General features: G+C 45.0%; 1 protein-coding gene across 2 annotated transcripts; it reads right to left on the bottom strand.

Moving 5' to 3' along the window:
• Positions 1-882: 882 nt before the first annotated feature.
• LOC126565181 (protein pinocchio) lies at positions 883-25,624 on the bottom strand. 2 transcript variants are annotated; one of them, XM_050222328.1, is made up of 4 exons: positions 25,384-25,624; positions 2,283-2,382; positions 1,249-1,516; positions 883-1,156 (listed from the first exon to the last, which is right to left on the bottom strand). In XM_050222328.1, exons 1-4 carry the CDS (start codon positions 25,622-25,624, stop codon positions 914-916), a joined length of 852 nt encoding a protein of 283 aa, XP_050078285.1. In that variant the 3' UTR covers positions 883-913. The 2 variants fall into 2 exon arrangements, with proteins under 2 accessions (XP_050078285.1, XP_050078287.1); XM_050222330.1 differs by lacking the exon at positions 25,384-25,624 and adding an exon at positions 5,969-6,022.
• Positions 25,625-26,183: the final 559 nt, after the last annotated feature.

A 26,183-nucleotide genomic window follows, 5' to 3' on the forward strand; every position in this document is an offset into this window, starting at 1 on the left:
ACGGTGGCGTAGTCTCACGCAAAAACCCAAAACCTTTTTCTTCGGAGGGGTTGAATTTACGCGCGATTTAATATCAAATTTAACCTTCTTCTTCTCTCTTTTCTTGTTTCCGAGATATCTGATGCAGCTGCAGTGCCAATTTGGTTGTGTGGAATCAATTCCAAAGAGAATTCTTTCTACTAGTGGTGCCTCCGTTTCATAAAAGCCCTCGGCGCTCACTCTTTTTCTCTTTCTCTCTCTATCTCCATTACAAACTAACAGTTTTATTTCTTAATCTAAGCAATATTTAATAAATTTCATGTTTTTCACAGAAAAACATCTTCTCTTTCCATTAACGCTACGACCTAGTAACGACCCTATGACATTTTTGTAGGAGTTAGTTGATAGAAGTTTCCTCACTTTTTGTTTTCAGCTGGTTCTGTTGCTTGCATCAATGATTATATCATTCATTGAGCGAATTCTATCACATGATTTAGATTACCGCGGAGGTGGTGGTTTGAAAATAACATTAATTTTGAGGATAGACAAAGAAAACTCCTATTGACTAATGATGAAATCTTGCAAAACGTCCCAAAAAGGGCCTTCTTGGGAGGAAATCTTCGAAAAGCAGTATACACACCGAGTATACAAGCTCAAATGCGGTTTCCTACAACCCTCCTTTCGGGTGATAATCAATATCGGTAGGATCTCATATGTACGTTAAGCATCATGCAACACCCCCTCATTGAATGCGGAACACATCCAACAGCTACGAGGGCAGATTGCTTCTTCATACGCTTTAAACTGGATGGCCGTTACTATTTCCCTACTTCCTTTAACATCTAAAACAAAAAAGCCTACAAAAAACGGTTTCCAGATGTGTTTGTGTGTGTTTGCGTGACCATCCGGAACTGCTGCCCATGCTGTTGTTGCCTTACGAATGTGCATTCGCGGAAAGCTTCTCGAGTCGGGCGCATAGCTCTTGCTGCAGGAAATGCTGCTGGCTGGCGGTGCTGTTCGATCCATTGTTGGCGGCAGCAGCACAACCGGTCGCAAGCTGATGATGGCTACCGAAGCTGGCACAACTGCTAAGCGGTGCCGACGACTGGAGCTGAATCATCTGGGCCGGGAACTTGGTGCACACACCCTGCCAGCGTGATTTACCGCAGGCGTGGCTCTGTTGTAGCAATGGGAAGGAAAAAAATGGTTGAAAAACCACGTGTTAGTACGCCTTCCAACCGTTGAACAGTGCGGAGTAGTAACACCTACCATGGTGAAATCACGCTTCCACAGCTGACCGCAGATGCCTTCACAGATAAGGCATGGGCGTTCGAGACTGTAACCACCGCACTCGGTACAATCGAGCGACACCTGATCCTCGGTCCAGGACACGCCACAAGTGTAGCATGAGCCAAGCTGCTCGCGCAGTTCCTCAATCGTTAGCACGGCGTCCGACGAGTGGAAGTCGAACACGGCACCGAGCGATGGGCTGCCGACCAGATCCGACAATGACGACGACATGCTCAGGCTGGTGCGGCTGTAAACAAAGGAGAGACAGAGAGAAAGAGAGAGAGAGTGAGCAAAAGTAAAACACATTGTATAGACAAACTTGCGTAAATGGTCACAGCATCACATGACGCGTCGGGATGAGTAGTGAATTGACGATTCATTCTTACTACGCGGTTTGTGATCGACTTGTACGACGCATCTCACATCAACAAGCAAACAAACCTCGCCTTCATCGCTGGATGAAGACAAAACTACGTCACAGATTTTTGAGGGGAGAGGGCCGAGTCCCAATGGAACTTTTAAAAGCTACGAGACGCCACACCTGGAAGCTATTTTAAGCGTCTGATACAATTATGATCCTCGTCAACACATTATCTTCTCCAGATGATTGCCAGCGTTATTGTCGCATGTCTCCTTCCAGCAAGAAGAGAATTTATGAATGAAAAGAAGCCTCCTCCACCAAAAGAGAGCCGTGTGGAAATTGGTGCTAAAATTAAACACCCCATTTCCATATAGCTCACCCATCCCAAACATTGCTAAACTGCCACTTGTTGCCAGCACCAGAGCAACGCCCGGTCGGCTAATGCCTAGCCGAGATTAGCAAGAGATGATGAGCACAACTTGCCTGCTGCTAAAAATAAACCGACCACTTATCCAACCGAACAAAAGGGACGTCGTCGTGATGGAATGTAAGTAATTCGTGGCATGCGTCCCACTGAACACTGAAGTAAATGAATGTCACTGTGTTGTTGTTTTTGCTTAAGTTATGGGAAATTCCGGCAAAAATGTCTTACCTCAGTGAGCTGCACAAATCCGCCAGATGGGGTGCTTGTACGCTGGCTACCGACATACTGTTGCTGTTGCTGGTTGCTGATAGCTTCGCACTTGAAGATACTGCAAAAAAAGGCGAGAGAAAAAGCTACTATTAATAATGGATTAAAACTCCCCAGATCAACGTTGCGCTTTATCGTACTCTGGGTGATATCCCCTGCCTGCCTGGTTTGAAATATTGGAAAATATGTCGCGTCTAGACGTATGCTGATGTCATATCACTACGGGAAGTGGGAGGATTAGTCACGCTGGAAGCTTTTGCAAGCGTGACATTCCATCCCTCTTCCATATGGATATCCGGTCGGACAAGCACACGATCCACACACACGCGCCCTTCCTTCGATGGCTTCCGAGTAAAGCGCGTGGCTTGTTGGATAGCATCATACTGAGTGTGCTCGTACTAGTAAAATGACTAACACAGTGTCCCCAATGTTCCTCCCAATCGATAACACACCACTTTTAAGGGTGCAGAACTCATCGTACTCGGTCTCGCCCCAAAGCTCAGTCCTTTAATCGTTTGACCCTGTAAACTCTCCACTGGGGAAACTCCAACAACCCATCATCATCATCATCATCATCATCATCAAGTGCCTGTGTCTATGTCACTAGGGCAAAAAGTACAAGCGCGAGATAAACCGAAATGACCCTCCTATAAGCTCTATAGCTCTAGAGCATTACATCATCCAATTTCGGAAGCGATCCCGCTTATCAATTCTCGCTTGTTCTAGGAGATCTTCGCTCGAGCAAGATCACCACCAAGGCACGTGAAGCTTCCACAGCAAGTCTCGGAGAGAATGGTCGTGATTGAATTCGATTAAGGTGTATCACGCGGTCCGTAGTAGTTCCGTGGTTAAATATTTGTCATTCCCACTTAGTTTGGTGAGCGGGCGGTCACTGGAACTACACACATCTAGCACACACAACTAGCTGTAACAAGCGGCTGCTAGTAGTAAATTGCAGTCCGTCTACTCGCGACTCCTGACTCTCTCCCTTGCTCTCATCGCTCGTCTTTTCCGTAGGTGTTCGGTTCGCTTGACCGATCGTTCTTTCCAGAAGTTGATTAGTGGTAGAGTTGGACGCAATATTACGCAATTTAGTTCCTCCTGCGCACTGATGGCACGATGACCTTCTCTCTTTACCACCCGATTTCCGCTCAAGATATCTTCCCGGATATTGGAGGCCCTTTTCGGATGAAGCAACCCTGCAAATTCTTCGTGAAACCCATATCTTAATCGAGCTCGATATTAACTTGGTGGTGGTATTAGGGTGGTTGCTGTAACTAGCACAGGCCACACACCACCTCACACCAAGCGGAAAGTGGGTCGTACAGCCGATGGTTCAAGGGCAGTGTGGTGTTGCTGTTGCCTTCCTCGCAGGCAAGTCAGCGTGCGGGCCATCTAACACCTTTTAACCACAGCTCTGAGGCTTCTTGGTGGATTGTTCGCGACGCGTTTCCTTGTTGCGTACCGAAACACTCACATACACCTCAAGACACGATATTCCGCAACCGATGGAGTTCGATGTTTGGGGTTTTCATCCATTTCATTCAATAACAAAAAAAAACACAACAAAAGCCCCCCACTGGTGGTACAGTGACACCATTTTTCCCCCGTTCGACTATGGCCTTTAGGTTGTGTGCTGTGTGTGTGTGTAGTAAGGGAAATGTCGCATTCGATTCACCAAAAAATTGCGGATGTCACTTCGAAATTGTAGATTTCTCCAAGCACGGCTTGGTGGCTCATCATCATCGTGACGCCGTGGCCTTGTTGCACACACAAGGATGGCGCATAATCATCAGTTCGTTTCATGATGAACCACCGAGCAATAGCAACACAGTTGCATTCATATCGTCCATTTCTAGGAGGATCGCGATCGAGATCTTCATTTTTCTAACTTTAAGCTGGTGACCCACATTTCCTTTGGTGACATACAGACACTCCCTACCCTTTGAAGGGCTGCCGATGGATGGATTGATTTCATTATTTCTACACCGCCGTGTGTGTTTGAATATGCGCCAAATTGCTTCACGAAAAAAGGGGGCTCGTCTCGAGAGCGTTACATAAATTTATCTTCCTTTCGACAATCTATCCTCCCTCGATCTTCGAAAGCGTGCTGAAAGGTTTCAATTAATGGCCCAAACGTTAACACGCAGAAGAAGAAGCGGAGATATATAATTTGGTGCAAAATTTGCAGCAAACTAATTTCATCCCCTTCGAAGCTAATGCGCTCACGATTCTCCGTTTTCTTTTTTGTCTTGCAATTTGCCAGTGAAAGTATCGTTTCGAATGTAGCTGCTATTTATAAAAAGCGACCACCGCCGAACGCAAACTCGATGGAAAGCGCAACGGCTTTTCGTGCCGAAAATTCGTTCAAAAAAAAAAAAAGTAAGACCGCAGACAAAGATTTCACAACTGCATTCTTGCACACAAACACGAATCGACTGGTGGTCTTATAATTAAAATACAATAATTTACTGGCCACAAAGTTTTCGGGCAGCTAGCAGACATCGTGACTAAACAGTGTAAAAGTTTATCCCCTTTCATCGGGATAAGAAACAAACAGTCATTTCGTAGCCGTCCCTTTGTTTCGAAAAGCTGGACAAAGTTTGTTCGATGTCAGTAAAAAAAAACGGCCAAAATCTGTCCTTGATTCCTGCCGTTTTTCTTTTCAACGACGCACTTCAATTTACCCACCAAAAAAAAGCCAATCCAAAGAAACGCCCTTGATAATAGTGTCAAGGATAGGACACCTCTCTAGAATCATCCTGGATCCTCCCGTCTGGGAGGGCCCCATACCCACGCCGATGACACTTCGACGTCATTCGGCAGTTTGCAAGGTTTTGCGAACACTGAATTCGTCAATCAAACGCGACTGCCCTGGTACGGGCCAGTGTCAACTGGTTGAAACTCAATTATCCTCCGCAATATAAACTCAAACACACCTTCTACCGCGTACTGTGTGCCGTACCGCTGTACAAAACGGTGGTCGAGGCGCCATCGTCCGCTGCGACTGGGTCGGTTAAATTGCCACTGATTGAAATGTTTCCCGGGCGCTCTCGATCGGACAAGCTTGCATCGGTATGATCCGCCATCGATCGGATACGGTCGGTTGGCCACCGGATTTGGGCGGGATATCGGAGTTTGTGTATGTGTGTGTGGGGAGAGAGTTCCACAATTATTGATTGCGGTTTGTTACTTACGATGTACAATGATCGCGATCAGGGATGAACCACCCCACTGACTATGAAGTACTTTCTGTGCTACTTAGAAGTGTCCTCAAGGAATTTGTATCGTGATGAACTAACAGGCTTTCCCCACCACAATTCAAGTACAGACAATCAGAAGGTTTTTCAGAAGGCATTTTTCACTATGAGGACACTAGTTTATGGTTGGCGACAGTACAAGAACGCGCCTACTAATGTGCGGCATTGACCTATGTGAACACGATCGTCCGCTCGCAACAAACTTTCCCCAATTCTTTTCTCTCTCTATATCTCTCTCTCTCTCTCTCATCTCTATTCCATTCACCCTCGAAAACAAAATAACAAAATTGCAGAATCGGCTGCATCCGCCCATCCATTTGCGTCAATTGCTTCACTTTCCCCACAAGGCCTCACTAGCTGCTGCTGTCTGCATCTTGCTCAACTTACATTTCAAAACAAAATTCCGCTCGACGACAGAGCTACTGCGGCGATGAAGATGCTGATGATGTAGCTGACGTTAGGGTCTTGATGCTGGCAAGAAAGGGATCCAAATGTTTATGCTTTCTTGGTTCACAAAACTCTTTTAACTGTACTTTTGAATGCTCCTTTTCTCTTTCTCTCCAGAAGCTTTGAAGATTCGCAACAGAAAATACACTTTGATTTTTGTACTCAAAATCAGACGATATGTTCACGCAAACGTTTTAAGGCTTTTTTTGTTGCTTTTTGCAATAGCTCACAAGGCACTTTTATTTTAACACACGCTTTGTAATTAGTAACGACACAAACGCGTACTCCAAACTCACGCCACGGGTTTGAACTGGGGTGGGTTTTTTCTGCTTTTCTTGTGAAACGACTCAAAGGTTGCTGCGCTTGGCGCGAGGTTTTTAGAAACTTTCCTTCACCGTACGGATGAACAAACGAACGACGACTGACGATCGGCTCCAACCGAACCATCGTATTTATAAACTAGAAACGAATTCGACGCGCGAGCTCAAACGGACAGACGGACGGCCAGGCTCACACACACACACACACACCACACCGTATCGCGTGCGAACGACACACAGAGACATCCTCTCTTCGCTTCCGCTCAAAACAACACCCTCCATTTGCAAACCACCCTGTTTTCTCAACCCTCAGCGAGCGGCTTTAGGGGAGGCTTGGCGCTTGAAATAATACAACAAAAAAGCCACATAAAGAAACAAGGCGATGTACGATTGTACGCCGAAAAGAGATAAACGTATGAAACCGCACACACACACACTGGCAAGAGTGTACCGGCGCCGTTCACGAGTACATTAGTAGTGGCAAGCAGTCCGTTTTGCGGTGTGTATCTCTCGCGGGTGGGGAAACCCAAGCGGGGTTGGTGAAAAATACTCGGATTCACCCTTGTCGACCGTTGGTAGGGAAGAAGTGGGTGCACGCTGGAAAGCGCGTACGGTAGAAAGTACGCCCGTAAGGCGATAAATAAGGACATCGATCGTGATCGTAAGATCAAAACTCCATTCATTAGAGTTTTGTTTGGCAGCTCAATGAGTAATAGCTTTTTCGGAGCCAGGTTTTCTGCTACTATCAATGATTTCGATTTCTTACGATTGAAAGAATAATGCTCTCTGTCACATCGATGACCTTGTGAACTTGGATTGTTGTAGGCCATAATGCGCTCAGCAAAAAAAAAAAAAAGAAAGTGGATTTCCGATCGGAAATCGTCAATGTTTTTAATTACAAATGATATTCTTTTACGCTTTGGTACACTGAGGTACTTAATCACAGTACTAAATCCTAATCTTTGTAAGGTTTTGAGGATTCTTGGAGGTCTTCTGGTGATATCAGATCGCATACTAGCAGATCGCAGTATTCATGAAGTATCAGAATCCTACTAAGGTACTAATGCTACCAGCAAAGTCTCAGCATGTGTTTAATGTACTAAACACTAAATGCCCAACACTTAACAATTTAAACTCAAGCAATACGGCCTGGCCGTCCCTTATGAATAAAAAAAAAAAAAAGAAACAATTTCAACTCCAGCAAACATTCCATGGATCACGAAATTCCTGAGAAAATCGATACCGTTCTGACTGGCCGAAATTACCTAAATGCAAGCCTGCGTTGTGTAGCTCCTATCATGCTGATAATGGTAGCGACCCCATCCGTAACAGCGGAAGTATTCTCTCCGAGGCAGAATTGTGTGATTGTGAGTGGTGTTAGACACAATTAGGGATGGCGACAAAGTGACAAGGGCTCGGGTGATAGAATCGGTGACGCATGCAGGGCGTGCTTGGTAGGTGCCAACCCATCAAGAGCACTCAACTCACCACACATCATCGTAGTCGACCCCAGAAGGTGTAATGACGCTTCTTCATCCGGCTCGTGGGACGTTCCGTCACTATTTTAAACACACACGGAGACACACATTCAAACGGTTTTACGTTCGACGTGCCGGGTCAATGTTTGTTTTGGATGCAAAACCGTACGAATTTTCGGTTCGTACTGACAGATGGAAGGCAACGGCGTACCGTTGAAGGCGAGGCCGTCTGTTGACGCGTGTAAAATGCGCAGCTAGCAGAGACGATCAATACGTTACGATGTGATGCGATCCATCGACCGATCGACCGATCGAAAGATTCAACAAATTGTGCTATCAAAGCAACATTATTTCTACACACATAAGGGCACAAGCGCGCGCTCGTGTGTGTGTTTGTATGTGTGATTCGCATATGATCATACGATCAGGGGTTTCCTTTTATATAACTGAGACTGAGAGCATAAAATGCTTTTAAGGGCAAAATGTATGCGACAATGCTAAATAAATAAACAAATAATCGTCCCTCTTCAGTGTGTATCATCTCCAGCACCTGGTGAGCGAACGACAATATTGTAGTAAATACCCGGGATTATCCCTCTGTCACCCAGCCACTTGACATCGATCGGATCGGGAAATTTTGCCTGTAATCGCTGTTGACAGACAGACAACGCATTGTTTTTGGATTTAGATATGAAGGATTTTTTTAACAGAGTAGCTGCAAAACAAGAGCATAGCGACACACCCCTTTTGAAGAGTCGGAAAACGAGAAAGGAAATGCCCAACTGTCACTCTGGCAACGCAACAGCCTGCTTTTTTTTGTATTCCAATTATTGGTTTTGCACGGTGTTTTAGCAATTTTGAAGCCTCACCAAATGAACCTCGCTCGGCTCTAGGTTCAACGAACGATCCCCTTCAAGCTGTTCGAATCTTGGTGCGAGGCGAAAGCACTAACCTGCGGAAGAAGCTAGAAAGTAGTCGCGCACCAACCAATTGTAGGATGGAGAAATTAATTTTCCACACCGAAACAGTCGCCTTGCGTGAAAAGCTGCAAAAAACGACCATCTTCCACACACGAATGCATCAGGCACACGCACGCATTGGGGACTGGCGGACCCGTGCACACGTGGATACGTCGACCTTCCGTTTCATCCTGTTAAATAAATGCGCCATGTATACTCCGCACAGACACACGTACAGAAAACCTCAAGGGAGGTCGTGTGGTTCGCGTGGAAGGTTTTTTTCTTTTCGTTGTTGCGGACGAAGAATTAACCCCCTCACGAAAACTCACCCCTGAAGGGGAGGTTTGTTGATTTTTCGCGATGTGTGGAGAGACAAAGGCAAAAACACTATCATGTGTAAGCTGCACCGTGGCAACATGGGTTTCGGTAGCACGTGTGCATTATTTTTGAACAATTTTTATACATCTCAAGCTCAGCGGCTAAAGCAGTACGAGAGAGAGAGATATTTAATCCCTGTCGATTGCAGCTGTTGGCAGCAATGTCGCATTATTAAATGGTTGTCCCGTTTGTTTAGGCAAAAATCTTTCCTTTTTTCTCGTCAGATCGTAGGGACCATTAAGAAAGAAAATTAAAATAGTTTTTTCATTACAAACGGTCTCGAACAAGTCATGCTACTTACTGCGCGTGTTGCCGATTTTATTTCCCTCTCCAAAAACGCCCATAACCGTAAAGCCAGAAATTCAGATCTCCACACGCTGAGAACAAATGTCACATTCACAGTTCATCAGTATCATCGCGCGTAATCAGAGTTCACCTTTCCGCGTCGCCGCGACCTTCCGCCGCACACAGCTGGCGGACGGTTCATGATCTCCCGGGACCATAATACCGCGCAATCCGAGCGGTAGAGCGTGCGCTGGCTGGAAAATGAAACGAGGCCACGCAGCACGAAATGATTCAACACACACCCCTGGTGCCAATGCCGCTGTCACTTGATCATCCGGCGGTGCGCTGTTGGTACGAGAGAGCGAGACACGACCCTTGCACGCGGTGCACTGAACAGTAGTTCCACACACATCTCAAGAGGAATGTGTGTGTTTGGTTTGCCTACCAGCCAGTTATCAAATTCAGCTTTGTTTTGACTGGATTTTCACTGGTCAGGAACTAGGCTTCCTCTCTCTCTCTTGTGATAGAGCGGATAGATGCTCGTGGCGCACCGTTTTTGTATCGTATTGCCTGTCTGGACGCAGTATTCCAGGAAGTCAGAAGGGCCCGTCTTCCAACACCGGATTGTAACAAAATACCAGACACGGTGCGAACTTTCCCACACCTTTCTAGCCTAACTGGACCTACAGCAACAATTAGTACAACTGACGACGACCCTGACACGTACGCCACGCGACGATCACGAATCGGGAGGCATTAAATTTACGCGCAATATTCGTTGCGGTCGGCCTAATCACTTTCACCGACTCCGTCCGATAGTCCGATCCCTAGCTGGCTCATTATAAGACAATTAGATGACGCTTCTATTATGTCGGTAGAATTGGCGGATTCTCGGCGCTGGCCACAACATTCCTAGCCGCAATCGTCGCCCATTCGTGTTGGCAGCTGTTAATGCCGTTCCCAGACGGCGCCGTCGCGCGATTTTCTAGCGGACGCGCCAAGAGGATCGTTTCGAATGAATGAAATTGAAACCATTTGTACGTTACGGTACGGTTCCATTTTTTATTTTCCCCTACAAATTAACTCCCATCATACAGAGACCGGATCAATATGGTGCCAAATAAAACTACTACAGCATTTTTCGATTAGTCGTTCAGCAAGTCGGCAAGGAACAATCACAGACTAAGATCACGTGAATAGGAATACCTGGGTATTGTAGCAAGACGTACATCTGCGCAATGGTGAGATTGTTACGAAAAGGGCAAGTACATGTAGGAAACACAAATAAAATACAAGGCAATCAACGTATCGCCATCGACAGGTGTTGTATTTTCAGAGATCGCTCTACCATGTCCCCCTCAAAAACGCACACATCTCATAAACGCAATGACGTGTTCGAACAGCCTCGATATCCTTTACAGCTACTTGAGGTGTTGTGTGTAGATCTAGCAACGGTCAATTGAACATCGCCACACACTGTCACTTTCATACCCACTTTCATCAATCGGCCAGTTCCTTCCTTCCTTTGGCTATTATAATTTTGGAGCCGTAGTTGACCCACCGGAAAGTCTGTACACATAACCGTATGTGGTGTGTGTGTGTGCTATCGTATTGTCGTTCGAATTAAACATTTATTCGTCGGCCTGAAACGAACTTCCATCCTCCGATAGCTTGCATCAGCGCTCGTCCGATAGTGGAGTTACCTCATCAGCAGCGGTGGTTTTCTTCCTCAAATCGGGTGGAAATAAAATCGGATTCAATTAAGTCGAAAGATTGGGTTGAAGCTCTTCTCCTAAATGTGACAGCTCCGATTACTCAACAACTCACCTGCTGTCGCATCAAGAAAAAATAGAATTCTTGAAGTTCATTGTCTTGAAGTTACGACTTCAATATATCGCCGTGCGTCGCATATATTGTGTGTTCCTTCCCAGCGTACTTCCGATGACAGTAATTGTTAGCGTGCTGTCCGGTGATGCAACGCCAACGAACACCAGACAATAAACATTATTACTAGGCCACTAATTAGAGCTACCCGGCGAGAACTCGCACAAGCCCCTCAATTACTGTAGTTTTGCTGTCAACACCACTCTAGTGAGTGAGGTTGTGAATCCCGAAATATTCCATAATCCCAAGTCAAAGCGAACGGGTTAGAAGATAGATGATCATCCGATGGGCGCGTGATAGTACTGAGCAAATTGCTGCAGCACCACCACTCTCGGCCAGGTTGTTACATCCGTAATGATCATCATCTGCAACATTCCTGGTAAATGTGTGAGGATCGTTGCTCTTGCACTTGCATCGAGCCTGATTGAACCTGTGGCACGTGAATGACGCGACGGTGTATTGAGCGTTTTAATTGACTAGCGTTGACGTGTTGTAACGTCTTATCGCTGTTTAGCATTGAGAGTATTAAGTACCTGCTAAAAGCTTTCCGTTACTTTACACGGGTCAAATGTCAGTTCCATCAGACGCATGCTTTATCCTATCTTATGCTCTGGAGAGAAACGCTCATAATATCATCTAATCATAAAAAAGTATTGAACAACTATCAAACAGGCATGATTTAAGTATGCAGTTCTTATGCAACGATTGCACAACTACTCGCAACCCTGGATAATCTCAAACCGCGTTACCCAACCCAAGAAGGAACCCCATACTCCCCCGGCTTCATACAAAGTTGCTCTCGGCTGTGTTAATCTCACAAGGCTTCACTAAAATCCCCATAAAACACGGGAAGCGAATGGGGAATCGAACGCCCGCCCGTTGATTGCTATGCTCTGGAACGCGTCGGAGGCTTTGTCGGGGGCAAGAATTAAGTGTTCGGTACTTCACTGACTCGGTAGGTACTTCGTTCGTCTAGTCTTCCTACACAATTCTCCGCACCGGCTGAGTGGGTAAATCGTAGTGAACGGTCAATAAGGAAACTGCAGTGCTCCAGCTGCAGATGGGATGATGTAAAAATGCCGCTGGGAACGCAAATGCTTGCGTGCGTGCGTGTGTGAGTCTTTCGCGCAGGAGAGTTACACATTTACAACCGAACAAACTATAAAGAAGAAACGATTTCGCATAAGAGCGACCAGCGACACGCACCTCCCCCAGACACATAGGTAAGATCACTAGAAGCACTTTCTTTGCTAGTACCCTAGCCGAACCTGAAAGGCACACTATCGAGTGCAAATTAAACCTTCCCATGCACCTGAGCTCCATAAATCTTGCATGGAGCCGGCGGCTCGGAATGAGGATGCTTAAAGCACAACACCGGTGCTCTGGCGACAACTACAACGAGCGAGCTTAGTCGCGCAGCTAATGCCTGCATGGTGCACACTTTCAAATCAACTCACAAACCCTCTGGTTTACTGTCCGACGCCTTCGGGCATCTGTGTAGTGTTGTTTGGCGCGACACAAACATTAAATGTCAATCAATCACCGATAGCTTCGGCGTCGCACCAAAAGCGGCATCGAAACGGGAGAGAATGTATTTCGAGCTCAAGCTTTCCGGGAACAGATGGTCGAGCGGTCGAACGTAAACGCGTACCAGGTTTTTTTGTTTTGTGCAATAAAATTAGAAGATTAATGTACAAGTTTTGCTCTAAAATGGGAGTAAGAACACATTACAATTTACGTGCATCGTACTACTAACGCCTCAATGTATGCAATATGAATGTAAATCGTAACGAATTGATTAGTAGTAATATACCAAGACTCTATGCTCGCGGTATGGTTTTACGTAACACGTAAAACGTGCAGCAACGACGCAAAGGAATAAATTCTGGCCATTCTACGTCAGCACAAACTCTCCGTGTCTGTGAAGTAATAACACACAACAATTCGCATCACAATGCATTTTAGAATTTCACATGGCGATCTATCTTGGTGCTATCTTAGAGCTGGAATGACATCCTACCCATTCACTCAACCGCCTCGCAAATAACTCACTGCCGCCGCTAATAATAGCACAGAAAAATGCAACTGGCTGGCGGACAGGCGGGCGTCATGCCGCAGTTTTCCATCGTCTGAGAATGAATGCCACTCACCAGTTCTCCATTCGCACATTACCTATTGGGAACGCTTTTCGCATTTCCGGATAAGGTAGGCGTCACCTGTTTTCCACCGTCCGGTGTGGCATTTGGTCTCTAGACACTTTCTCCGCAGCGTTCTCAATCGCGATGATGGACAGGTATATTGTTTTCCCCCCTTTTTTCGCAGCAAATCATTAAGAACGAGGAGAGGTCTTTATTTCTACCCCGTTAATGTATATCGTCTGTGTTTATGTGGAATTCTTTTTTTTTTTCGCACATATTGTGCCCTTGCCGGTGACGGACATAGACGGACACATAGAGTACTCTCGCCGGCCAATCGTCTTTTGGTAGGGTGTAAAAATAGCCCTTGCGGACACGGAGAGGGGTGTCGTGCTGCGAGCCGATTTATTTAAAAATACTTCTACATCATTACGGTAGTTGAGGGTGGAGGTAAGACCACCCGTTCCCAGCGGTGTCAGATGATGTGCGACGTGATGTGTGCCGTACCGGGCCGTGGTTTTGTGCGCGTCCTGTGTGCGTCATGGGTTGCCTGGGAGTGTGTACGCCGGCGACTTGTGGACAACGCCATACAACGGAATCATGTGACCGTGATGATTTCGCGGCCAAACACTACGGACTAGATTTTGTAGCTTGTTTTATGTTATTGTTCAAATTTGTTGTCCTAAATGACAGCTGATCGTGATTTTATTATGAAAAACGAAAGGCATACGAATAAGAATTTCAAACTAAAGTTCACGGAGGACCAACGGACATTTTCATCAGGTTAGCAATTGCACATACCTGTCAGAGTTTGCCTGGTTCATAGCAAGATCCGCAAGTCTCAAATAATGGTCCATTGGAGATATTTCGCAGCAAAGCTGGCCGCGGGAGTTGTTTAACTCAACCGAACAGTTTTGCTATAAACATTTAGTGAGTCCTGAAGACCGGCGCTACTGTCGCCTATAGCTCGTCCTTGTGGCCGACTTATGCGTGGCGCTTGTTGATTCCTGAGAACCTGACCAACCCTGCCTTCTTCAAGAAGTAAACTTCTAACCTCGGATTATAACTGTTTCTCGAACTTAAAAATAAGTCTCCTCCCATAACAATGAACCATAAAAACGTGCACGAAGCAATCACACACATTATTCATCCTGCAAATCAATGATAAGGTGAATCAGTTAAGCTCATCCGTTTTAAAATGGCGTTTGAACCTGCCCAGTGGAAACCACATCAAATTGGTGTATTATTTATAGCAAAACGAGTTGCGAGCTACTGCTCATCCTCGTGCATGCATCCGACACGCTCCAACGGGGCTTGGAGACTCTCTTGCACGAACTACCGTCCCAGCGTTCGCCACACACCACCGTGCGTCTCCTTCATACCATACAAAGCCTAGCAGCCGCAATTGCATGATTCCAACCCGACGACACCCAAAGGTGATTAGATGGACGCGCGGCGCGTGTGCTTGAATCAATTGTTGATAGTAAACGATGGACACAATACACACACATACACATACGTACTACTATTGCCCACGATCTATGTCGTACCGTGTGTGTAGGTGGTGGCAATTGCCGCCATCTGCTAACTCGCACCATCACTTTCCGCAGCAAAAAAAAAAACCTAAGCGCGCCCACCAACTCTGTCGTTAACCGTTTCGTAGGTAAGAATTTTCACGGAGGCAAGGTTTCGCGGGAAAGCATCAACGGCGCTCTTTAGCCCTGCGGCATGGAAAGCGTAAATAAATAGCGAGAAATTAATATTACCGATGACCGAATGCTCGGACCGACATCTGGAGCTGGGTGCTACGTATTACGAGGAATTCGGATGTTATTCCGTGTACGTCGGGACCGTTCGTAACAATAATACCGTTTTAATTGATTCCGGAAACGTGTAACTACGGCTGAGAGTACAAAGAAATTTGTAGGCGCAAAACAAATTCCGTATGGCGTCTACATTCCCTCTGTTTAGTTTAACATGAATCAACAGTCTTCAATCGATGGATTGACGTTCCTTGAGACTGTATGTTAAAGGAACATATCACAATACTAATTTTTTTTTGGATTTAAAAGAATTAGAGTGACTAAACTGATCATGTTGAAGATTTGGATAATGCACTCAAATGTCTGTGGCCATAAGTAACTCATTTGTTCATTGATTAATTCTTTCGTGATGCGAATCTTTAAGTCTAGAGGATTCTGAGACCCTATCTTCTTCTTCTTGGCTTAGCGGCCTCTAGTAGATCATGCCGGTGGCCCTCTAATACCTTACTAGACTAACTGATACCGCGTAGTTGAATAGTCAGTCCTCACATTACTGGGAATGCCACCGGACTGCCCTGAACTCTAGCATGACTAGTAATATTTGATTCTTTTTAATCGCAAAACAACTTCAAAAACTATCCATGATGAGTACGTAAAAAAACTCTAAATCAACAACTATTTCATTTTCATAAATAGAAGCCATAATCCGTAACCTAAACATTCCAGGAACCGCAAAAAAAAAATAACATGGAGGCTGTGACAACTTCCAGATCAGTCGACAAGATTCGTCCCAAATGACGCAAATGCTGCGTCCCCAAACGTGTGTGCGTGTGTGACTGTGTGTTGTTCAACCTCAAAGCCTTAAAAGCCAAAACTGCCGTTTTGTGGCACAACATTCAATAAGCAATATTCAGAAAGTGTGCAGAAAGAGAAAGAGTAGCTTCAAACTGCTCAAACAAAGGGTAACTGGTGAAGAAGGTTTAAGCAGCTTGTTTGTTTCCTGCCGATCACGCGCAAAAGAAAGAGCTAGACTTTAAGAGGTTGGAACTTCTCCATCCATCCCAAAAACAGGTGGGGCCCACTCCTCACGCTCGTTGAGCCTCGATCCTGGATGGAAAAGAAGACACAGTTGGCAGTTGTGCGGTGTGTTTCTTAACCATCCGCCATTTACTGCGAATCAATCGTGATCACTGTTCGATGGCGCAGCACCAGCACCCGATTGCGGCGTGATCGAAATCGATCGAGGAAAGGCTGTAGAAAAAAAAAACCTTTCGATAGGGACGACGTCGATCATCGAAATGGTGTGCGGCGTTGCGTGTAGAAATTGTGACAGAACAATAAGGCGTACATCGATTGGGGGAGGCGTAGAGCCTTGGTTGGCCCACGTGGATCAAAAAGAAAACCTTTTCGCGCATGTGACAGCCAACGTGAGGATTATGCAAAACGCGTGCAACAACCATCAACAGCAATATCTAAAAAATCTCCTCTCTTTTCTATCGGAAGCTGGACCGAGCGGAATAAAGATGAAAAGGAAAAACTGTCATATCAAATCGAGATGTTTATCCACGGTTGATGGACGATTCACGTCGATCGAGGAAGATGGCGTAGTATTCGGCGTAGTACAACGCCTCTATGATTTGCATACAATTGGCCTTCGTGAGGAATCAAATTCAACCGGTCATTGTGCGTTGTGTGAAGGTAATTGCGAAATTATATAACCAGGACCCGGTTTAGCCGAGAAGATTCATTAAATAACCTTCAAGCGGATCGAGTAATTGCACCTTGGAGCCTTTTTCGTTGGTTGAACAGCCAATGCTTCTAACGATGATATGATTCGTGGCATCATCAAAAGATGGAGTCGGAGGAGGGGGTCGAATTTTGCCTTCGCTACCCTCACCACCATCGAGTGGCGATGAACGTGCCGATTGTTCTTGTGTATCCGTCAGCGACGAGCATGCACATGCAAACTTCAAAGAGGAGAGTAGCAGCAGCAGCACGAAAAACCTCCTTCTCAACTTGGTTTTGTTCACTTTAGGTTACACTAACGCGTTACTTTTTTGTGCTTGCCATCACCCATCCCAACCTTGCCTTTGCAGCGATTTCTTTCAAACGTGACCGATAATTGAGCCCTGGGGACAGTGACTGCTAGGAGTGTTGGGGGCGTGACGCCGATGGGAGAGTTTATTGTGACGTTTGACGGTTGCAAAAACGAATGCCTAGAAATCGACACGGCGCAATGGTGGATGATCGTTCGATTAGTAATTCATGAAGATCAAATGTGAAGCGGGATGCGGGCAGGAATTCGCATTGTCTTGAAGAGCATTCTCAAGGAATATCTCGAGATTTTGATCCTCCTCTCTTGTGGATTTTGATTTTTTCTTACGGTGCATATTCTAATGGTTGAAGAAAAGCTATAAAAATGATGAAGCTTACTTGAACAACTATCTTTCTTAAAGATGCTTTAGCGCGAGCTTTAATTCTTGATATTTGAATTACAATTCTGAAAAAAACTCGCAAGGGCCTTCTGAATTTTCTAATGTAAAATTATTAACAACGAAGTTGATAGGAGAAAAGATACACGGAATTACTGTAGTACTGTTTGATAATTAATTTCACTTGTAGATAAAACAGAAGAGTCCAATGCCTCTCAATGCCTTAAAGAGAAGTCCGAGTAATTTCGCAAAGTTCAGATGGGCTTTTTTAAACAAAGAAAAAATAGTTAAGTGTGAAGAAAAAGATAAACAATTTCTTCTAAATGGCCGATCCGTTCAGGAAACTAGATCTTCCAAGAAAAAATTAGAGAAAAATAAACGTAAATAAAGGAACAAACCAATGTTCAACACAAAATCTAATGACAACTCCCCGTGTAACCTTGACTGATACCGATATCGAACCTTCTCCAGCCCAGAGATAACCTTTTGCCCTTACAAAAAAAAAGTATCCTAACCTTTCCACAAGCAAGGCGAAAAGAAATTGTCCTACGCGAGGTTTAACCCTAGTCAAGCGAAAATAAACGACAAAGCAAAAACTCCAACCCTGTAACGATGAATGACACTGCAAATGCAAACTCACCCACGCTTTTTAGCGTACGACCACTATAATCACCTTTTTGTTTTTAGTACTTTTGGCCCGTTTCTCGTTAAGCTATGTTATCTAGGCGAACCGTCAGCGAGATTCAACTTTTAGCCGATAGCAGCAAAAAAATATCATCACCCTTTCGGACTTTGCACGGAAAAGTGTCTTGGGTGGGCAAAAAGTCCCCGAGCAAAAAAAAAAAGGCACAAAAACCCCGCTGACGGTCAATTATAATATTCGTGTCAAGAGGAGGGATTAACAGTAATCAGCTGTAAACTGCAACAGACCAGTACTCGCGCACAGTCTTTGGTGGTTTGCCGCGCGATATCCGCGAGCAGATAAATATAAAAGCGGGGTCGCTTTTGGGTAACAGCTAGCAGGGGAATAACATGAAGAAGAGGCATACCCTATGCTATCATCAGAAGAGTCGGTTAGGTACTGTCACCGATATCTGATAATATAGCCCCAGCTACTGGTTCTCATCCATCACACCGTTGGACCGCCTGGTGCTTGCCTCTAATGCATTCGATTTAAAATATTTATTGAAACATTTGCGGACACAGATGGCAGAAGAGCCGATAAAGATGTTGGTGGTGGAAAATTGGTCCACACACTCGGGTCCCACACGCTTCGGAGGATTGGTGTTTGCGCATGTGTGTGCGTTGCAGTCCGCCAACGGCAAAAAATAAAATAAACAAATAAAATAACATTGCATGTTACCGAATCACACACCGTTGCTAGGCACACGAAAAATCATTTATCACAATCCCACCCCACCCTCCCTGGCGCGTTTCCGTGTTGGATCGTTAAACCGTACTGTATGCCATCGGTTCTCACACCTCGGTCAGGCCATTTGTTTAGCATTTATTTTTTCACACACCACCAACAACCATCTCTCGAATATTGGTGATGATGGTGGACAACAACAGGCCACTTGTGATGAGCTTCACTCTAGTCCTTTCTACGAAATTTCCAAACCCCGAAAGTCCTCGCCGTGGGGAGACAGTAATTTTCCAACCCCAAACCTGTTCGGACCAGTTCGCAATGGAATTGGGATGAGCTTCATCGGGTCTGTGTTGTTGAGACACCTGTTGGCATTACGGTCAAACATGGTGAAGATTGGCAGATAATTGCCTACCGAGGAGGAACACCACCAACGCCCATCTTAGATTATGTTTGACAAATCCAGAGATGCAGCGTTGAGGTGCATCTCACGAACGAGCGAATGGACGAATCACGCCAGGCCAGCCATTACTTGCTTTTGTGTGTGTTTTTTGTAGCCTCTATCGCTAGGGCTCATGGTTCCATCAGAGTTGGGGATCGTGGATCGGGGACCGACTACGGACGATGGCGATTGCTCTGGTATCAGCACGCAAACGCAACAACAGGCACCGCGGTGCATTGGTAGCTGATGCAACTGCAACTTAGCGTCTCGTGGCACGCTACAGGCCACGATGGAGCGTTTGTTGCGAACGATTGACCCGCCACGCCATATTGTTTGCAAACAATTTTTTGTTCCCATCGCTCCTTTGGAAGATTGTTTTGCAAAGGTTTGCGAATTAGAATGAAAACAGAAATTTCTTCCAATAAACAAACATCCGAAACCCCTTACCGTTTGTGTTCAACTAACGGTAGGCTTGTTAACCCTTAACGTTAATGATCTGATAAGCAATAACATAAAATTGGGTGCCAAAAAATTCGAAAATCTTCTTCACTATTATGCTGGGGCTTTCACCCAACAGCAACACACCATCATTTCTAGCAACGTTGTCTACATTAATAAAACAAATGTCACTTTTAATTATTCAAACGTCAAATTCGTCATCATCGTACGTCGGATCTGAATCTGAACCAAACGAAAGAGTTGTTTACTACGAAACTACTTTACATCAAACAACTAAACAGCTATAAAGCTCATCCTTCTAAGAACAGCAGCCTAGTCGTTAAGAGAGTCACATTACACGGGTGCTAATTCCTCATGGCGACATTACAACGACCATATAATCATGCGACCCCCATTACCCGTGGCGAGAAACAGAGATTGGTCACCATCAATATGTACACAATGATAGGTAGGATTTATCGCACGTACGGTTAGTTTAGGAAGCGAGATGACTCACTTCCACTGTAACTCTCGTTCATATACTAATGAGGACGCACCAAGCAAGATGAACGAACTTGCCGAAGGTTTTGACACAGAAATCCTTCAAACGTTTCTTTCGGAAATCAAGTATTTCCACATCTTGTTGGTTTAGGAAAAGTCCCCGCAAAAATTCCTATCCTCCGCAGCAAAGCGCAAACTTCCGCACGAGACCAACAAGACAAAAACACAGACAGGCCCACCTGCTCTCATTACTATGACACGAGTCAAAATCAAATCAAACCTGAAGTATCGAGATATTATCGCATCGATCGATTTGTTTGTTTTGTTGTTTCAAATACCTGTCTCTCGTTCTTGAAACTTCAAACGAGAACAACCTTCTCCGGATGGGTCGGGAATCCCAAAAACGAGTATCCTCTGGAGCACCGTGATTGCAGAAAGACGCCCAAGGTCTCTGCATTGCCATCACAACTACCTCCGTTTAGCATAAGCACGCCCCATAGTATCAATTGAAAATTCGTCAATGCACAGCACACATCAAAACACCAACCTTCGCCGCCTATTGCAGAACCCTCGCCTCAAGACAGACAGACACAAAGACAACACGCAGCGGCTAATCCGAATGCAAACACCTGCCATACAGCCGAGGGGACTGTGTCCGAAGCGGACGAAGTAGGGACAATAACTAGCATGTTTACGCATGCGACGTCACACATGTAGATTGACCCGGTCGAAGGTTGCTGGTCGTCGTCGTCTCCCAAAACCTGAGAGCCATGCCACGCATCAGCAACGCAATTTTCGAATTTAAAATTGACGTCACTGGTATCAACAAGTGGCGGTAGCAGTGGTTCCGAAACTTTATTTTGACCGGGAAAATCCACAGCCCACGATACAGTAAACACAACCGAGATTAACTTTCTGTTATGATGCTCTCTCGGAGCTTGTGATATGTGATTGCATGCAGCATATAAAACATCAAAACACATTGAGGGGTTAGCCAAAACCCGATCCGGTCAAAGAACCAGTTAGAACCGCTTCGTGCCGCATCCGTTAGTATCAAGTTTTGCCCAAGAGATCGCGCTTTTGTTTACATCGCACAAACTGCGGAAGGTCTTTAGGCGCAATAGAGTACGCATACGGGGACGGGGATCTTGATAAGAACCGGCAACGGCGGGCAAGGAATTTCCCGGCCGACCGACAAACATCCGGAGACACACACATCATTGCGTCTTCAACATCAAATGTCACTTACGGCGAATGGTACCAACAGGTACTTTGGCAAGGCCACATTTGCCAGTGCATCCCCAACGGCGTTCCTTCCGCATTCCATCCCCTTGTCATTGTCACCTACCAATTCCAGAGTTTGCTGAGCAGTGAACCTGTTCCACGTTCCAGGATTTCTCCTCCCGCCAGTGCCCGGAACGATCGGTCACGTGATGATGGCACGATTTGTTTTGCAATTCCTCCAACTCCTTCCCCAGCAGCGTGGCATGATTCGCGGACCAAGAATTCGTCCAATTCGACACGTCGAAACTGGTTTTGGGATGATGATCAATCGACCGCTGCGGTGAAACTAAGAAATCCCACTATATGCTAATTTCTGTCAACCACTGACTAGCTGATGTGAATTTATTGAATACTTGCCACCGATCCAACGACCCAGGCGGTGGGGTGGCTTTTTTTTTTTGGTCACATCGACAGCTATGTTAATGAAACGTGATTTTCCGTGTCGTTGATCGTTTGTTAGTGGGTTGGTTAATCGCTGGGGATTTAACAACGACGGTATTCCCACAACAATCACACTTCTTCAATTTCTTGGTATTCAAAATTATTTTAAATTCAAGTATTTCATCTAAGACAGGGTTCTCAACATTATTATTGCGACTGGGACATTTTGGACATAGTAAACAGGAAAATTTAAGCAAATACCATTTCTGTAAAGATAAGCAGTTTCCAAAATTCTTGGTGATAAGAATTTGTAAATAAAACCTTATTTTACTTCATGTTGTCACCGCGTAATTTTATTTTTTATTTCGCCTTACGTCCCGGAACTATACCGGAATCGTAAAAAATGCGCAGATTGCGGTGAAAAAACCCGGAACTCAAAAACATGTTATTCTTCTAGTAAAGCAAAACACATCTGTTTCTGGCGCAACACAGTCCAACCGCATAATTGTTGCGTATTATCATCCTTAAAGCATCCACTAATTGGCGTGTTACATGTGCACCTATCATATATCGTCTGATAAGATTTAGACAATTTTAATCAAAACTTGATAAAAAGACACTCGAACGCCGTCCCTTCGTTTCGCAATCGTAGAACAGTGATAACATAATTTTCCACTAACCTTATAACCTCCATCCACCGAAGCAGGTATCACGGGACACGGCGCAACGAGCAACGCGTCATTGTGATTCATTCGATTGATGAAAATATCAAGCCAATATCTCTTATCAACGGATCGAACGGAAGCAGGAGCAATGAACAAAACGTAGGATTCTTTTAATAGCCTTCTCTCCCTATTTCTGCTGTCCATCTGTGAACATTCGAAAGTGAATCGGTGGGACTCGGTATCGATAATTGCCTCCAAAGTGCGCGACTCCTTTTACATCAACAAGAAGAAGGCGTAGTTTACACGTAGGTTATGTGCGATTCGTAAACAGATCATATCACAGAAAGACGTCATCGCTTGTGCAAAGTCGCGAGCAGCAGAGTTTCATCAGCCGGCGCGTCACGATCGAGATGAAAAAGTGCAGGAAAAAAAAACTACTGCACACACAAAACACAGACAGACGGCACGTGAAAGATTGGGGGAGGTGGTGTGATACGGGATGTTAATAATAAAAACGACACCTTCGTTGAAAGCACCCACGAGGTTGGTACGCCGGGTGCTGTTTACGTGCTGCCGAGAACCTTTTGGTTGACCTCTTCCACAGCGAAAAAAAAACATTCCAAAGAGGAAGAAAAATACAGCCAAAAACATACATACATACATACACGCGCCCGCGAAATGTGCCATCTTCATAATCAGGAAGGAGGCTCGTACCATCCATGGATGCTCATGTTACCGACCGAACACCATCAATTTTTCGCTGTCCACCATTGAAGAGGGCGTATGTGCGAATAAACACAACAGTACGGGATCCCATCATCCCCTTTTCATCTGTCCGATGGGGCCATCTCGGTGCGGCCTCGAACCTTCATCCTGACGATTAGATTATGTTTACACTTCCCCCTTGCCATTCTCTTCATCTGCCTCGCCGGTGTTTCCTCCTCGATGGGTGAGCAATAGGTCCAGAGCAAACAAACAACTAGACACAAAACACAAGAGTCGTGCTATTTTTTACAAGAGTAAAACTATATTGCAAACTAAAACAGAAATCACGAGACTTGTTTCAAATAATTAAAATATCAACTCTTCTTTTCCTCAAATTTTCAAATATGTTAACCAAAACAAATCGATACAGGGGTTTCCCAAAGGTTTATTTGGCACTTTGCTAAATGTTTTCCAATCATTATTAAAATTTTCCCAAATAAAGGATACTTTCCATTACTTATCGAACAATTAATATACTAATTATAAATGAGACTATTAAAAAAATGTGACAATACGGCATTGGACCGTCATAATCAATTGTAAATATTAAAAAAATGCAATTATAAGAACATTCATCTGTTTGACCGGAATTCATTGACCGGAATGACCTCAATGAAGTAGATTTTTAAGACACTCACAAATGAAAACAGTTGTTTATAATTGCCAGTACTAAAGGATAGTGGCCATTACTAAAGGATATTCCGAAGATTTTTTTCACTCTTCCCAAAGTTGTTTTTAGTTGAGAAGGAATACGCCCGCCAAAAAGGTTGATTTCGATATTGGATTACTAGACGAAAGCTTTGTCGTCGTGAGCTGTACCAAGGACTTCTGACGCAAGCAAAGATCGAGAACATTCCACAACAAATAATGTTCAACATAGAACGAAAATATTTGAAAAAGTGTTTTTCGACACTTCGAAATGCCCTGCAAATCCGACTGCCGTCCACAACATGAGCGATCGTACGATTTTGCAAGTTTTTTTTTTTTGTGCAGCGAATTATTAGCACAACATTATATATGGCACTCGCTATTCATATGGCCAGCAAAATAACAACTGCGAGACCAAAGCAGCAAATCTTCAAAAACAAGTTCCTTATATCTGTTGACGATCCTGATTAGGAACCGGGGCAGAATGAGTACGATCAACAGGACCGCCAGTGTCAAACCGCGCGAGACACATCCCATAAAAGCTTTACCATAATCGGACGAAGAAAAGTCGTACAAGAAAGAAAGAAGTACAAAAAAAAACAACCGTTCAAGGAAGGACGCAGGCCACAACCCAGCAAACATTATTTGCTCCAGTTTTTCTATGTTGTTGTGTGGCCCCGACGATACCAACGACAACGACCGGTTGACGAACTAGATAGTTTTGCATGATTTTTTTTTTTTTTGCGTCATTCCCAATCCGGCGGGGAAGTGGGCCAGTAAGCAAATTATTGTACAGGCAAAAAGGACGTCATTCCGTACGAAGCGCGCACTAGTTGTGCTGTTTACTGCCAGATGATCTATTTACTTTCCCGGAACGGATCTCTACACACAGACACACGATCCTAGATTGACAATTAACGGTTCGATTATATGCCGGAACAGAAGCGATTAGAAGCGTTTGCTAAATTATTGCATAAATATTTCGTTCGCTACTAGATTACGACAATTCGTACCGAGTGTGTACCCAAATGTTTGGATAAAGCTTAAATTAGTTCCTCTTTTGGAAGGAAGCTGGTAAACAGAGGAGGGTACTAAATATATGAAATAAAATTAGCATCAACGGGTACGATCAACATAACATTCTAAGCTTGCGACTTATGGACGTAATTACTGAAAAATTACTAATGCATTCGGGTCGATTAACACATTTTCTCTAGCTTGTTTGACTTACCCTTCATTAACTGGTTCAAATTCGACACAACCGATGCCGAGTTGAGTCCGTAGTAGGTAGTGACCGATCGTGTCAGATTGGACGATGCAAGCGAGGCGGACCGCATTAAAGCATTTGTCGCTGCTGCGGCCGCATTGCCACCGGTGGAAAAATCCGGATCGTCCGCATCGAACACGACGTTGTCCTCCCATTCCGTAACGAAATGTCTTGACGCGAATGTCCCATTGTCGTAAGGTTTCATCGTAGTGTTGGCAAGTATTTACGCACTTCGCGGCAACGGGTTGACCTAAAACAACAGACACACAGTTTTATTAGTTAAAGAATAAAGCGATACAGTACGTGGATGGATCATGACTATTCAAGCGGAGGGTTAATTAACTAGCAACGGGGAAACGACCAGCTAGTAGTCCCTGGTGACCCGGGACAAAGAAACTCTCCCGCCAGTTTCCCGGTTGGATAAAAGGGCTAAACGCCAAGGGTAAACTCAACACACGCACGCATATCATTTCCCCTGCTTCGTGGTACGTTCTGTCGGTCGGCAATCTGACCGCCGATCGATCGGTTCAAGTCAAGAAAGGTGAACTATTCAAATCAGACCGCGCTTGGGCGTACATACCCAAGGTGAGGGATTGTTGTCTTGAGAGAAAGAGACAACCGAAGACAAAAGACGCTGCCCACTTTAGCGCTGCCCTGTGCTTCTCCACGCGTTGGTGGCGTGCTGGACGCTAACACGGTCAACGCTTATCGGTCAGACAGCGAGAAGATGTGCAAAACGTGTAGCGCTGTAATGCGGGTATCAA

Source organism: Anopheles maculipalpis, chromosome 3RL (genome assembly GCF_943734695.1).
Source record: "Anopheles maculipalpis chromosome 3RL, idAnoMacuDA_375_x, whole genome shotgun sequence".
In the NCBI taxonomy this organism is placed as follows: Eukaryota; Metazoa; Arthropoda; class Insecta; order Diptera; family Culicidae; genus Anopheles; species Anopheles maculipalpis.